The sequence below is a fragment of the Chanodichthys erythropterus genome, chromosome 3 (genome assembly GCF_024489055.1).
Source record: "Chanodichthys erythropterus isolate Z2021 chromosome 3, ASM2448905v1, whole genome shotgun sequence".
In the NCBI taxonomy this organism is placed as follows: Eukaryota; Metazoa; Chordata; class Actinopteri; order Cypriniformes; family Xenocyprididae; genus Chanodichthys; species Chanodichthys erythropterus.
The window spans coordinates 43,812,592-43,828,837 of NC_090223.1; the positions used below are offsets into that span (position 1 = coordinate 43,812,592).

At 39.7% G+C, this 16,246-nt stretch overlaps 1 protein-coding gene across 1 annotated transcript; it reads left to right on the top strand.

Moving 5' to 3' along the window:
- Nucleotides 1-2,576: 2,576 nt before the first annotated feature.
- Nucleotides 2,577-10,599, top strand: lfng (LFNG O-fucosylpeptide 3-beta-N-acetylglucosaminyltransferase). Its single transcript, XM_067382436.1, has 8 exons — nucleotides 2,577-3,103; nucleotides 7,566-7,614; nucleotides 7,878-7,980; nucleotides 8,077-8,230; nucleotides 8,326-8,411; nucleotides 8,515-8,680; nucleotides 8,761-8,846; nucleotides 8,943-10,599. Exons 1-8 carry the CDS (start codon nucleotides 2,690-2,692, stop codon nucleotides 9,007-9,009), a joined length of 1,125 nt encoding a protein of 374 aa, XP_067238537.1. The 5' UTR covers nucleotides 2,577-2,689; the 3' UTR covers nucleotides 9,010-10,599.
- The last annotated feature ends 5,647 nt before the right edge of the window (nucleotides 10,600-16,246 follow it).

Below are 16,246 nucleotides of genomic sequence, written 5' to 3' on the forward strand. Positions count from 1 at the left end.
CCATTTCTTGAGTGTTAATTATCTCTTTTATCAAAAACCAAGTCAGCTGTTCAGCCTAACTTGAGAGTGAGGCCTTAAATGTAGTGTCGGCTGCTTGTTTTGCAAGCAAGCTGTTGAGATGGCTAGAAGTAGGATCCAAAGCATTTAAGTCTGTCACCAGCAGTTGCCGGGCTGTCAGCTGGAAGTCATGGCCAGGGTCGTGCTCCCAGCTCTACAGGCTCTTCACTGCAGAAGAGGCGCCATTTTAAAGCAAGCATAAGGATCACGCGGTTGTTTGAAGGCCGCACAAGGTCAGCTGCTGTGGATTGACTGGAGCACGCCATCATTGTGAGCTTGATTTGAATGTTGACACTGAGAAATGGCTGGTACTTGATGTGATTCAGCATGCCTGCAGATGATGTTCCATGTCAGTAGCAGTCTTATTCTTCAGAGGTGACTCTAATAAAGACATGGTCAAATCTCACCCGAAAGTCTGATGTCTGTTTGTGGGACAATTTTACTTTGTGACAGTCGTGTTCTCGTTTCTGTAAGTGTTTTTCATTTGTCATAATGTCTCTTATTTGTACTTTTTATGAGATTTTAGAGTCATAAATAATGAAATTTAAAGGTGCCCTAGAATCAAAAATTGAATTTATCTTGGCATAGTTGAATAACAAGAGTTCAGTACATGGAAATTACATACAGTGAGTCTCAAACACCATTGTTTCCTCCTTCTTATATAAATCTCATTTGTTTAAAAGACCTCCGAAGAACAGGCGAATCTCAACATAACACCGACTGTTACGTAACAGCTGGGATCATTAATATGTACCCCCCAATATTTGCATATGCCAGCCCATGTTCAAGGCATTAGACAACACTCTAAAAACTGCTGGGTTAAATATGGACAAAACCAGGGATTGGGTTGTTTTCACCCAGCCTTTTTTTTCAACCAATTTTGGATTTATTTTTTTAGCCAGCAATATAGTAATATAGTAAAAGGCATGTTTTTACTCACCCCCAAATAGGGGCAAATTTGTGGGGTATTTTAAGCTGAAACTTGACCAGACCAGAGACTTATATTACATCATGTGAAAGAGGGCATAATAGGTGCCTTTTAACCCAACCTGCTGGGTTTGTACATATTTAACCCAGCTTGGGTTTTTTTAACCCAGCATTTTTTAGAGTGAAATCAGTATTAACGTCTGGATGTGCACAGCTGAATCATCAGACAAGGTAAGCAAGCAAGAACAATAGCAAAAAATGGCAGATGGAGCAATAATAACTGACATGATTCATGATAACATGATATTTTTAGTGATATTTGTAAATTGTCTTTCTAAATGTTTCGTTAGCATGTTGCTAATGTACTGTTAAATGTGCTTAAAGTTACCATCGTTTCTTACTTTATTCATGGAGACAAGACTGTCGTTATTTTCATTTTTTAAACACTTGCAGTCTGTATATTGCATAAACACAACTTCATTCTTTATAAATCTCTCCAACAGTGTGTAATGTTAGCTTTAGCCACGGAGCACAGCCTCAAACTCATTCAGAATCAAATGTAAACATCCAAATAAATACCATACTTACGCGATTAGACATGCTGTATGACGGACACTTTGTAAAGATCCATTTTGAGGGTTATATTAGCTGTGTGAACTTTGTTTATGCACTGTATTATAGTCGAGAGCTCAGGGGGCAGGGAGCGCGAGATTTAAAGGGACCGCAGCCTGAATTGGTGCATAGTTAATGATGCCCCAAAATAGGCAGTTAAAAAAATGAATAAAAAAAAAAAAACTATGGGGTATTTTGAGCTGAAACTTCATAGACACATTCAGGGGACACCTTAGACTTATATTACATCTTGTAAAAACTGGTTCTAGGGCACCTTTAAAGAGGTTTGCAAATTTATAGTGTAATGAACTCGTCACTGCTGTGATTTTAAATTTAAGTTAGCAATAAACTTCACATAAAATGTAATCACATCTTTATTTATGTTATGCAAAAGGGATTCTTTAAATTTCGTGCGAAATAAGACCCCACATATGCATTATGTATATATGCTTACAGCCAGGATCATGTTGCAATGAATATAAATCTATGCTACACTTGTTACAGGTATGCAGTGTTTGTACAGAAATATCCTACATAGCCACTTAAAATAATGAAATGTTAAAATAATAATAATAATAATAATAATAATAGAATAAAATAAAAATAGTTACGTTTCTTCCTAAAACTGATATTATCTAAGCATTTGAAACATTCTTTGTACAAATTTACACAAATTTGTATAAATATTTTCAGCCCTGCTCCTGATAATGAAAAATATGCACTGAACTGTGATTCTAGCACTTACATACATAGTTTGTTTTAAGAGCATGTACTTTGAAAATGTTTACGCCTGGTCCTCTTCACCCTCCCCCTCTTTGTCCATCGCCTGCTGTCCTTTAACGCGTCCTCCCATTGACAGTCTCTCTGCGGTTCCCACAGCACAATAGCCATCAACGCCCCGCCTACTGGGCGTGACCAATGCTGGGGGCAGTTTATAAAAGCCCCTCCGAGTTACAATGAGGAGATTCTCTCAGCGCTACTATGCTGCAGTCGTACGACACGCTTGTTTTTTAGAGTAGTCTATTGGAGGGAAGTTTAGATTAATGCTGTGTATATCACAAAGAGAGCGTCCTTCTCTTAGAGTTTAATAAACATGTTGAAAACGTACGGCAGGAAAGCTGCGCTCTCCCTCGCGGGAGCGACCGTCACCTGTCTCGCGCTACTGTTATTTTTGTCGCAGCATCAGCGGATTCAGATGGACGGGATGCAGAACGAGAGTGAGATCGGGATGCGCTCACTGCAGAGTCTGGGGGAATCAGAGGTTGATGATGGAGCTCAGCCTGAACAGAATAGAAAGAAAGGATTCTCTGCCTATTTTTCCAAGCTGACCCGCAGCAAGAGGGAAGCGGATAAGCCCACTGAGGCGTTCGGAGCGGCGACAGACGCGCCGCCTGCTGAGGACATCAGCGCGGATGACATCTTCATCGCAGTGAAGACCACTAAGAAGTTTCACCGGTCCAGACTGGATCTACTGCTGGACACATGGATCTCCAGAAACATGCAGCAGGTATGTCATATTACACTGTTACAAATTGTTTGCATAACTTGTTGCAAGTTTTGGTTAGAGGCTACATATTTTATCAGTCGGAAACAATTGGGATTTTATTTTCGTGATATCAATAATGGTAAATGGCGTGTACCGTCTTTCTCACAGTCTCCATTAAAACCTAATCTTTTTAACATTTTTTGGCAATGAGTGTTTAATATCCAGTCACGTGTTACATTACTGTTTTTATATGCTATAATTGGAGATAGATCAGTATTGCTTTTCACTACCAATACATACTGTATATTTTTTGTTTAAATGGCCAATAACACATATTATACATACATACATACATACATATACATATATCAAAATGGTTGCAAGTTTTTTCCGCATCTTTGTAGCTTACATTAATGAAGTTACTTTACCTCCAACACCTCTGCTGTTTCCTGTTGAACAAACATAATCGTATTTCAGAGGCCCTTTGGATGCCATTTATTAGCATACCTGATACAAATAATAATAATCAATAGCCAATTAAGTAAAAAATGTGTGGAAAAAAATAAGTAAAAAACATTTGAACATCTAATCAGCCAGTCTATAGTTTTAATAGTGTATCTACAAGCAGGACCCCAAAATGTTTAAAATTGTTGTTCATCTTTATTATCTGTGTGGCATATTAAAAAAAGGAGGAGAATTTAAAAAAACTCATTTTCATAGTCTCTCTGTGCTGTCTATAGCAATTGCTGTGTTGCTCACAGAGCAATGGGTGGCTGTAAGTCCCCCCTTCTTCCCTCTTGCTCCATTGTTTGGGGTGTCCCCGTGAATACGCCGGGGCTAAGGATGCATCACAGCAGCGGCTTCAGAGCTGTCCCCTTCTCAGCACTAACAAAGCGTCTTTCTGAAGGGGGAAAGAAAAGCTTTGCCAGCCCCTTGTCTCCCACTCTCCATGGGAACCGGGGATCTGGAGCAGAGGCTGGGTCAAGCTACCCAAGCGGTGGGAAAAGAGAGTCTTCGTTATAGAGATGCTGGGTGGCACAAAGGGACAGCATCTATAGGCAAGGAAAGGCTTTTGAGCAACATGCCGAGTAGCTCACAGTATGAAAATACAGCTCTGAGAAACAGGCCTCTTTTGCAGCCAGCACAAAAGCAATCTCGGCACTTCGACAGCAGCAAGCCCAGAGCAGTCAAAGTGATTTTACCCACCACCTAGAGTAGTCGCTTATACATTTTACAAAAGTCAGTTTAATTTGCCTCGGGGCTCTGTCACAATCAGTTTCCCCTCACACCTTAGACAAGAGGGGTTTTTTATTTTTCTCATTTGAATATGACACAGCCATAGCAACAATTTTATATGCTCGCAGAGTCTGAGTATAAAGATTATTATGTCTGTGAAGTTACTGTGAATATCAAAGCATGTGGAAAGTGAAAATTTAAAATCAGACAGATTCTGCACTCATTCAGTCAGCTCAGATTTGTCTTTCACTGTCCAGCTAAACTGATATGACTACTCCAGGCTTCAGGCGAGGTTGGTAAACTAAGACTTAGTTTGTTCAGTACAGGAGTTGATGGAAGTTAACCCACACAAGAGAGAGTTAACAGCAGGGATTAATAGCAGCAGCTGGTGGGGAGCAGTGTAGACATAAAAGACCAGCGCAGCCCAGAATACAAGGGGGAGTTTTAGGAGAATGAATGCCAGGTGGCCTGGTCTCAAAGAACAAAAGATGGCTCTAATGCCAGCTATATGAATCCTCACATGTACACATGGAGGGCCGCTCTCAAATTATTTCAACATTCATCAGTGCAACACCTGAGTATGTTAAATCCCAGTTATTGTCATTTGAACGGCCGGGGATTATCCTAAGGACTCCAGTGGACTCCGGTTTGGCCACTTGCCACAATGGCTGGCACCAGACAAGTGTTTCGACGGGCCAGGCATTGTTAGACCTACAGCATGGGAACTTTGTCACATATGTCAAGTGAGATGATGCATGACCGACATTGTGAACATGTTCATAGGGGTTTGAAACTTGTGTAGGAAGGATCTTTCCAACCCGCTTACTTACTTCAGATGCTGTCCTGAACAGCTCACTGTCTTGGGCTGTTTACATGTAAACACTGAGAGCAGATCCAATCTGTGTCTGCTGTTGACACTTATGGCAGCCTGTGGCTCTTCTTGGTGGGAAACTGTCTTGTCTTTGTTTAGAGTTAGTCACGGTCAGCTAGAAGCTCCCCTACCCTTGTTAATACACTGGAATTATCAGTATTTTTTCTAAGAGAATGAAACCCTATAGCTTTCTGAGTACTTGTTTCTGATTATTAAAAGCATTCTTTATAATTGTCCTAACTTGATGAGTCAGGACTCTTGAATAGGGTTATTCTTTTCAGTCAGATCTGCTCCAGTTTGAATTGTTCACGCTGCAGCTTCTGGCTTCCACTGTTTCTCTAAATTTCCCCTCTGGAACAATGCAGCTTCCCCAGTGAGAGAAATTCACAACAATGAGAGAACAGCCTGTGCCGCGGCTGTGGTATCCGGTGTCCAGTTACACAGACAGCTACCTAATGCCATTAAGATCAAATGCACACTTGCTTGACGCAGAAGAAGTGCCATGATCAACCTCATTACTTCTATCTGAAATACTTAACTGCATAATTACTCACTGTTTTTTAAGGCTGTAGTTCCTCTGGCTTGAACACAAGATGGTGTTGCACGAGTCTGTGCAAGTTTCTGGACTCTTATTGGCACAGGTAGAGGGCGCAGGGCTGTGTGGTGTTTAATAGAGGGAGTAGCATCTCTCTACTTCCTTCCTGGGTAGAAGGAGACAGACAGCCAGGCTCCATGATCTCCCTGCCCTATGCCAGACCTTACTTTGGTGGGGTGGGAAGTATCAACCTCTGACTGCTCATCAGAACTCCAAACAACCGAAAGAAAACCCTCATCCTTTCTTGTGTGCCGAGAATGCTGGGAAAAGTGCATTTTGAAGAAAAGACTTAACATTTATGAAAGAAACCACAAAAGGGTCATTTTGGCTCACAATACCGTCAATAAAAGGGAAACCGAGAAACAAAGCCATGTACCACGAGAGGCCTCTCTTTAGTTAACCACTGCAGCTGTATGCAAATCCAAGCAAACATATTTAGGATTTACCCAGTGACGGCTTTACCCACTCCTCATTGTCTCAGTGCAAAGGGACAGTGGGAGCAGGGTTGGGGGTGGGTGGCCACACACACACATTGTAATGCACTAATCAGCTCTGAGGTTTCTCTCTCTGTCAGTGCCCAGCCTGCCTTGGCAGCTGCCCGTGTGATTAGTCTGTCCTTTCAGCGGAACTCTGCGCAAACAGCGCCAGCCTCTGATCCTTTACCCGGCCCAACCGCCAGCCCTCCCTGAACAAACAGAGGCCTTGGGCCTTGGCCCCAGAGTGCTGCGCTAAACATCTGCTCAGAGTTTGTTCTGCAAACCAATCAAACATTATCTGGCAATGTTTGAACGTTCAAAAAAATGCGACTGTGTGAAAGGGGGAACGAGTCCACGTGTGTGCGTGCTGGCATTTGAAAGGCAACAAACAACAAATCAACTGTTGAGATAAAGATCACAAAACAGCTGAAGCTCATAAGAGAACAGTTTTGTAGCGTAGGTGTACATGTTCAAGGCCAGTTGGGTGTGGGCAGGTGGATCTGTTCAGACACGTGGCTGTGATAAGGCGGCGGGTGGCAGGTGCTGTCTCACCTGAGGTGGAAAGCAAACAGGTTAACGGCAGTGCATGGCCAGGGGCACACCGCCTTTTCATCAGTCTGTCTGAGGCGTGTGGCGTCTTCTTCTCAATGGCTCCTTTGAGCTGGGACTGCCGCCTCGCACCTGCTCTGTCTTATCTCCCACAATGAGCTCCTGATCCCACCCAGTCTATTTTAACGTTAACAAAACCCCGAGGGGTTAGACGTCAGTGAATGCACACTGGAGAGAATGTATATTCATCAAACCGAGTATGTTTGGGAGAATAGGACATGGTGCTCCTTTCTTTTCTTCCAAACGACTCGGCCATTCTTTTTTTGGGACATTTTTAACATGTCTGAAGTAGATAGAGGGATGAAGAATGGAAAGACTTGGGAGGCGGCAATGGAATGGGGGTGGAGTGTTGGGGGTGGTGGGGGTAAGTGGGGTGGTCTGCTCCCCGCTTTGTTCTGGGCCTGGGATGCTTTGGGATGCAGAGCAGTTGCTATGGAGAGATTGACAACAAGAACAAGGGGCCTTTATTTTTGGGGGAAGAGTTTGGCTTGTTTAACTTGCTGAGTTTTCCATGGCGTAAAACTCAGACAATGGTTCCTAATCAGTCCGCTTGGGATAAATAGTTCTCGAAGACACATGATTCCAGCTTGGAACACGCCAATTCCTGTTTCGTCTTTGCTCTGGTGCAGTGATTCATTGATGAACTTGTGTGACACCATTGAAGGAGCTAACCAGGCTTTGTCTTTGTTTTTGCAGACGTACATCTTCACGGACGGCGAAGATGAGGAACTAAAGAAGAAAATTGGTGAGTGCAGCTTCCTCAAGCGGAAGTCACAAGACTATAAAGAAGCAGACATTCCCTCTTTGATATGTGCATAGTTTGGACTCAGCCTTCTAATCCTCTTAAAAATCTTATGCTTAGCTGATGGGGGTTGGGATGTTAGGGGGAAGATGGTATTAGGGCGCATGCAAAGTCACCTGACCTATCAGACAATGGCCATTTCTCAAGTTATATTACATGAGTATTACATAAGCACTGACAAGGTACCTATCTCCTTGTCCACACAGGAAGCCATGCAATCAACACCAACTGCTCTGCTGCCCACAGCCGGCAGGCTCTGTCCTGCAAGATGGCCGTCGAGTACGACAAATTCATTGAGTCTGGAAAAAAGTAAGCATTGCATGATTATTGTTACATTATGAGTACTTGTTTTAGTGTTAAAGCAAACCGTATTGGATGTTCTAATGATATCTCTGTCTGGTTTAGGTGGTTCTGTCATGTGGATGATGATAACTATGTGAATGTGAAGACATTGGTGAAGTTGCTGTCCAACTACCCTCACACTCAGGATATGTACATTGGCAAACCCAGCTTGGACAGGCCAATTGAAGCCACAGAAAGACTTGGGGACAACAAGATGGTAGGTGTTCCGAAATATCCTCAATTTTTATATACATGTAAAGATGAGAAGGAGCGTTAAGAACAGAAACTGATGTTTTTGTTTCTCCATTCCAGAGACCAGTCAATTTCTGGTTTGCTACGGGAGGTGCAGGCTTCTGTGTCAGCCGTGGGCTAGCTTTGAAGATGAGCCCTTGGGCAAGGTGCAAAAAATTCTCAACTATTGTAATGCAGAATCTAAGAACGTAATGTTTTAAGTTATTAATAGATTTTATGTTGACTTACTTTTGACTCTTTTTATGACAGTGGTGGCCATTTCATGAACACTGCCGAGAAGATCCGTCTTCCTGATGACTGTACCATTGGTTACATCATCGAGTCAGTTCTTGGGGTTCCTTTGACCCGAAGCAGCTTGTTCCACTCACACTTGGAGAACCTGCAACAGGTGTCCAAATCCGAAGTACACAAACAGGTAAAGAACTTTAATGAAACAGGCACATCTTGCTTCTGTAATAATAGTATTAACGTAGTGTTTCATTCAATTCCATTTAGATTACATTGAGTTATGGAATGTTTGAGAACAAGAGGAATATCATCAACATGAAAGGGGCTTTCTCTGTTGAGGAGGACCCATCTAGGTAAGACAGTTTTCTTAACTCTCTAGATCATATTTGGTATCTTAATCTGCATGCATGTACTAATTTAACCTTTTTTATTTTTAAATTCTCTCTCAGGTTTAAGTCAGTGCACTGTCTGCTGTATCCAGACACTCCGTGGTGCCCTCCTCAGGTTGCCTATTAAGGTGATCGGCTCCCTCTGTTGTATCCTCGTCCCTCACTGCCTCGGTATCTGAAAGGCATGAGGGACCAGTGTGTTATTGAGCCGTGCGGCTGCTGCATTTACTCTGCAGTGGCGCACGGCATTCCGTGGTTATACTGGGCTGCTGTGCGGCCCGCCTTTAAACTGTTCCTTCCTGCCTGGTGCCTGAGCTTCCTGTCCCAACTCAGACATGATGGAGGGCCCGGCTTTCAGAAGGACGCTTTCAGCGCCAAGCTTTGCAGGCAATCAACTGTGCTTTATGTCATTACTGTTGCTTGTATCCCATTTGCAATTCTCATAGAATGTAACTTTCTAGTATACCCAAGCCTTTTGCCAGCTTTATATGCTTAGTTTTAAATTCTAATTAGCAAATTAGAGCATACTTTATATTTTATTCTTTCCAAATACCGTTCAGGATGTTCTTTCCCTCAGGTTTGATTTAATGATTGAATTCTTTAAAATAGTCGGAGCAAATAAGTAATGTGGGTGCTTTATTATTTAGTTCTAAAGGACTCCGGACAAAATTAATGAAATGAAGGTCCATTTTTTTTTTTTTTTTTTTGTGAATTTCTTTCTTTGATGTCAGTGTTATTATAATTATTATTTGTATTAGATTTTTTGATGACATTTTGTGCTGGCAATAGGCAAATTTTCCAAATATGCTGTCAGGTTATTTTAATCTGTGGTGTATGAGGATTAAGCACTTTTCTCCCTAAATCCTCTGGGCATTTTATGGTGATTGTTATACTGTTATAACTTAAAGCTGTGTGAAAATGTACCAAGTGCCCCAAATGTTTAGATCTTTATATTATTTAATGCCAATGCATTCACACAATCTTGGCAGTTAGATATGAGATTTTTGGCATGATTTATTATATATATATTTTTTTTAGCTTTCACTCAAAGATGTACTAAAGTGGGAGTTGCACAGCTTGGTTTGAATGAACTGTTGGTTGCTCAAGTAAAGTATCGCTTAGCAATCGCTTACTCTTTTGAATTGGCACCAGGGCCACTGTCAACACAATGTACATTGTTAAAACAGATGGCAGCTAAAGTTTAAGATGTGTTTATAGAATAGAGTTCTATGATCCCCTTTGCACAAAGCAGTCTGGCCTAGAGCCACAGTTTTCCCCATTCCTTCGCGCCTGGCAGTTGGACATCACTATGCCGACTATACAAAACATGTTAAGTGAGAGCTTTACATGAGCAACAACAGTGTTCCTAACAGAGTTTCAGTTTCTCTGTGGAAATGACCCATATTGGGTGAGCCTGTATATCTTATTTAATAGCAGTATTTATGTACTGTGTCATTTTAAAACAATTGTATTTGTACATAATTGTTTAGATGTTATATGCATTTTGGTCACCTATGGATCAGACTTAGTTCTGATGAGTCCTTTAAAATGTCTTTTTTCTTTAACTGCTCAGAAATTTGCTAATGGCTGTAATTTATAGTCCAGTATCTGGATTCTTTGTTCAAATGTTGTCCTCTCAGGGATCATAATCCTGATATTGTTACCATGGGCTGCCTTGGTAATTCCCCATTCAGCTTTTGAATAAAGCAGCATATTCGCTAAGAAACTTTTCTGCACTGTTGTTTGTTTTCTTTCTGATACACTACACTCTAAAAAATGCTGGGTTAAAAACAACCCAAGTTGGGTTGAAAATGGACAAACCCAGCGATTAGGTTGTTTTAACCCAACTGTTGGGTTAAATGTTTGCCCAACCTGCTGGGTAGTTTAATTTAACCCAAATATTGTTTGAAAATGAATATGGATGACTTAAAATAAATCTAAAATGAAATTAAAATGTTCATTTATTAAACATATTAATAAATGTTAATTTTCAAGATATTTTGGGTTCATTTCAATTAAGCAATACTGTAATTTTTAAACAATAGTTGAGTTAAGTAAAACTACCCAGCAGGTTGGACAAACATTTAACCCAACTGCTGGGTTAAAACAACCCAATCGCTGGGTTTGTCCATTTTCAACCCAACTTGGGTTGTTTTTAACCCAGCTTTTTTAGCGTGTACATACACATTTCAGATTTAAAGGGATAGTTCACTTAAAAATTAAAATTCTGTTATCATTTACTCAACCTCATGTTGTTCCAAACCTGCACAACTTTCTCTATTCTCTGAAACACAAAAAGGAAAGATTTAGAACAGAATTATACAACACCTGATATTCAGTCATTAAAAACTTAATTTTTAGTCTGTTTCTCACACATGATTCATATGGAGCAACGTGATCATTTTTGAAAACATTTCCTTCCAGATCCTCATATGAAAGAAAATCATACTGGTTTGTAACGAGTACTCAATGACATCATTTTCATTTTTTGGTGAACTATCCCTTTCAACAACATCTAAGGCAAACAGTGAAAAGGACACACTTACTATAGCGCAACACAGACGACTTGCATCAATCACTTAGAGTAAAATCATTGCCAGACCGCAGAGGTTCAGAGGCCAGTGTCTCTTACTCTGTCAAAACTGTTGTGAACAGTTACTGAAGCATGCAAACAAAACAAACTTGGCCTCTCATGGGTTTCGAGTGCTGGCATTGACCCGTTGTGTGTTGCTCGCTGAATTAATGAAACACACTTGAAAGTTTAGTCTCACTCACACATAATTTATTATTCTACAACAAATGGCATGGGAAAGAACATTTCCTCACTACCGGTCCTTTCAACACACCATATAAGTCACGTCATCTAAGGCCTTGAATATATATAGGGGAGAACACGTACTGCCGGACTGTTGTCGAGTCAACAAATGACTCAAGGAGGATGAAGGCCGGGACGGGAGAGAACATATATCATTGGTTATCATCGGGACGGTAAGAAGGCCGAGGCGGGAGGGGTGGACGAGGTCTGTTCAGTCACATTCACCAAAAACAGCGGATTATCTGTGAATCCCAGCTGACTGATGAAAGTTTGTAAAATATCCGGTTTACAACGATCACTTTAGAATCCTTCATATCATTTTAGGAAATTTAAATAAGGAGACCGATATTGTATATTTTAACAACCATGTAATATGCATTTGCGTGACGAAGGCATTACTAAATGTGCAAAGGGCTGTAATTGTAATGACACTCGAGATTGAGCGAGTGAACCGCTGTAGAGTTAGAGGCGGCGCCACGCTCGGCGCATCATCGACAGTTATATAGTGTTAGGGGAGGGGCCATGCTCGGGGGACGATGTGCGTCATTAGACCCCCGTTTTAGCTCCGCCCAAAAAATCCTGAGCAGAGACTTGGTGAAAAACTGTTTAATGCTCTAACTTCACAATTAAGCATTAATCAATTCACAGACTTTGTAATGTGTTTCAGCAATACATTTGTAACATTTATAAAGTGTTTGGAAAGAATTCTCAGAATTGACTTTACAGGGACTTTAATATAGTTGTTCTAATATAAAAGACTAAAACTTTTTCAGTCTGGTAAGTGAGAAATTAAGTAAAAACTTTTGGTATATTATACTTAAAATGTCCACCTTGAAATCATGGCACATGTTTCTATATGGTGTTTAATCTTTAATGTAAGTAAATGTAAGAATAACTTTTACATTGTTATATTCAAGATGATCATTTAATGGACCGAAGCAGTTTAGGTTACTTGATTATCAATACATCAATTTATAGAAAAATCATGTTAAAATATATCAAATATGATACATCAGGCATTTGAGGAATGTTTATTTATACATATTTTATACATATTATATATATATATATATATATATATATATATATATATATATATATATATATAATATATAAATATATTATACACTGTAATGAATTGCTGTAAAAATTACAGCAATATTTTACAGCCGATGGCTGTATTTTAATAATACAGCATATTGCTGTAAATTGCAATGAATTCCGGCGGCGTGGCGGTTTGAATCAAATTTACAGAATATTGCTGTAAATTTCAAATATACAGAGGCATTATGGGATCTCCAATGGTCAAGATTCGGGTAGCAGCAAGAGGATATATATATTAGGGCTGTGAATCTTTGGGTAGACAGCGATTCAATTCGATTCATGATTCATAGGTGTCCGATTCGATTCAAGAACGATTTTTGCAAATTCAGAAAGATTCGATTCGAGACGATTCACATTAAAATTCGATGCGATCCGATTTATTCGATTCGATTCTGCTTTTTAATATGCATAGGGACATTGAAATGCTTCCCTCAATGTGTCTTAGTCAGGGTGTGAATTACACTGCGGCCTTCAGGGTGTCAGAGAGTAAGGGCAAAAACAAACAAACAAACAAACAGAAAAACCCTTTTGTCTATTGTTAATGTTGGTTCATGTTAGTTCTCAATGATGCAACATAACTTTATTTTAACAGCCTATAAAAATTGGCATTTGTGGAAATTTACATAAAACAAAACTATAAAAGGGCTTTAAAAGTATTTTTAGGCCTAGTTCATGTTAAACATAGTGGAGGATATTGTTAAAGGCTACACAACCTTATTAAACTGTTCCAGGTACATTAAACATACTAATGCTTACATGGAGAGACTATCATGCACTTTCTCAACTAATCTTAAACTATATTTTCTTCACGGAATAGTTATAAAAGCCCTCTTTGTTCGCTTTATATGGAACATTTTCCTTATGGTGATTCTGAAAGAAAAAACGCTGGCTTTCTACTGTTGCTATAGTAACGAACGCACCTTTAACGCGCATCTGATTGATAAACCGCGTGCTCTTATGTCAGTGTTGATAATGTTGTAGTTATTTCAGCAGTTTCCTCGCACATTCAGTTTAATGACATTAAGTTAATCATTTCATTTATCATTCATTGAATTGTGCTATGCATTTAGACCATTTAGACACTTACATTATGTGTTTGCTCCGATCATGCAATAAATGCGCGCCTTGAAACTGCTCAGGTAATGTCAATGAACCATTTCCGACTTCCATGCAATAAAAGCGTTTTATTTCAACAGTAGTGACCGCGCAATGACTTGGCAGCTTTATCAATGACTTGAGCAGTTTGACTCAGGACTATTGTTGTCTTAATAGAGAACTGTCCTATGCTCATGTGAACAGCAGTGGTCGTCCTGAGGAGAGCTCAAACGTGGGCTACGAACTGAGCGCGAGCGCAATCCAGTGAGAGGCGGTAAAGAGTGCAGCGCGTGTCTGTGAAGGAGAGCTGTGAGGGAAGGCGCAAAATGACAATGACAGTCTCCATCAAATCGCGCATATAGTAATGTAATGTTTATATATTTTAAAGCACTGAATCACTATATAATCGTGATTAATCCTTTTATTTACATTTTACATCGATTATCGACCAAAATAAACGATTCCTCGTCAGGAATTATAATCGATGCATCGAGAAAACGAGTGAATCGTTACAGCCCTTATATATATATATATATATATATTATATATATATATATATAAAAATGGGAGATTTATATGCATTTTATGGAAGTATTCTGCTATACTGTTATAAAGATTGATTTACATTACAAGCTATCAGAATTTTATCTTATTTTTTTGCCATATAAATAAGAAAACTGCACCAAATATTAGTAAAAAAAAGTAGGTAATCCGCATGGACACAGCTGCGTGGAATAAAGTAATATTTAGAGTCTGGTCTCGTTGAAAATGTCAAAAAGAGAAAGAATATAATATGCTCTTCATAATCAGAATAGTAATATGTGCAGCAGCCTAAAAAATGAAACTGGATTTCTTTCTTTGGATAAATAAATACATTATGAAGACTTAGATTCCTTCGGATAAAATAATTCCTCCACATAAATGGGAGGTCAACAACAGAGATGTTGTAAATGTTATTGCAAGAAGATACAAATCCTTTTATTCCTTCAAACATTAATAACAGGCTGAGATCATATTTTGAGAACGAAACCACAAACATTAATTCCACACCCCGATGACACTATTTAATATACTTTTAAAACCACAATTTTTTACATTCCTGTCAGATCACAAAGATCTTATAACAAACATAATCATGTTTTTATTAAGTCACATCTGTGCCTATTTTAATGGTGTGAGAGTTTATATTCCTAAGCCACGACTGCCTGTTTTCCCATGAGTCTGAGGGCAGAGAGGGGATTTTTACATTCTTTATGGTAAGTCTGAGACACGGATCGCCCGAAAATCAACCACTGTACCAAAAAGCCTTCTCTCAGTGATCCTGAATCATATTTCTTCCTCCCAAAACCCTCTTTAAAGACTTCACACAGTCCATATGTCATATGTGGCTGCAGATGTCAGAAATCATGTCTACAAGAGCCGAAGCATCAGACACATTTGGGCATGTGTTCGCTCCCACTATACTGTAATAATCCAAACCTATGATTATGGGTACTGATCTTGAAGTCTGCATTCCAGGAAGCCCAACATCATTTTGTTTAGGCTAAATACTACATTCACACTTAAAGTGGATAGCAAGATAGAATTATGCAAAGCACTCTTTGCAGGGCAGACAGCCAGAGAAAGGTAATCTGCCTGAAGGAAAGATAACTGCCTAAATACTATACGGAGGTAGTTATCAGTTAAAAGAAACCCATCCGTACACAAAACATTACATCTTTAGTGTTGCATATAAACAAAGTTGTCTGTACCATAACCAAAACTACTTGCTTATGACCACAGAATTGTAGAGAGGGTTAAATATGTGTAAGCTACACCCAAACATTCATGCCATTCATCAACTTGAAGGGCTTATTAATGAGTTATGCTAGCTGGTTGGTATGACAAACATTACCGAGAACCTTAGAAAAAGAGCCCATTTCCGTTCTCATACTCGTGCCAAATTCACATTTGTAATTAAGACCTTGAGGTCTGTTTTGACTGCTTCTGCACTGATGCGTGAAATACAGTCAGACCACACAATGTCTGAGTTCGGAAGAGACTGGAAAATGATTCTAAAGTAAAAAAAAAATTAAAATCTGAAGATCTATAATGAAGTCTTGGATTAAAACACAAGCAATTGCACTCTTTGACACTTGACCTTGATGTATCTCACAATGCCAGTACCTCCCCAGAGAGCCCAACCAAAACACAAGAGTTTTACTGAATGCAAAAACAACAGGCCACAAGCCACATAGTGGTTCACCAGACAAATAAATGGTTGCTTGAGCAAAGCAACCGTTGCATGGTTTCTTGGAAAGAAGATGGCAACTTTTTTATTATTAGTCAGAGGGCCCTATGGGTCCTCTTA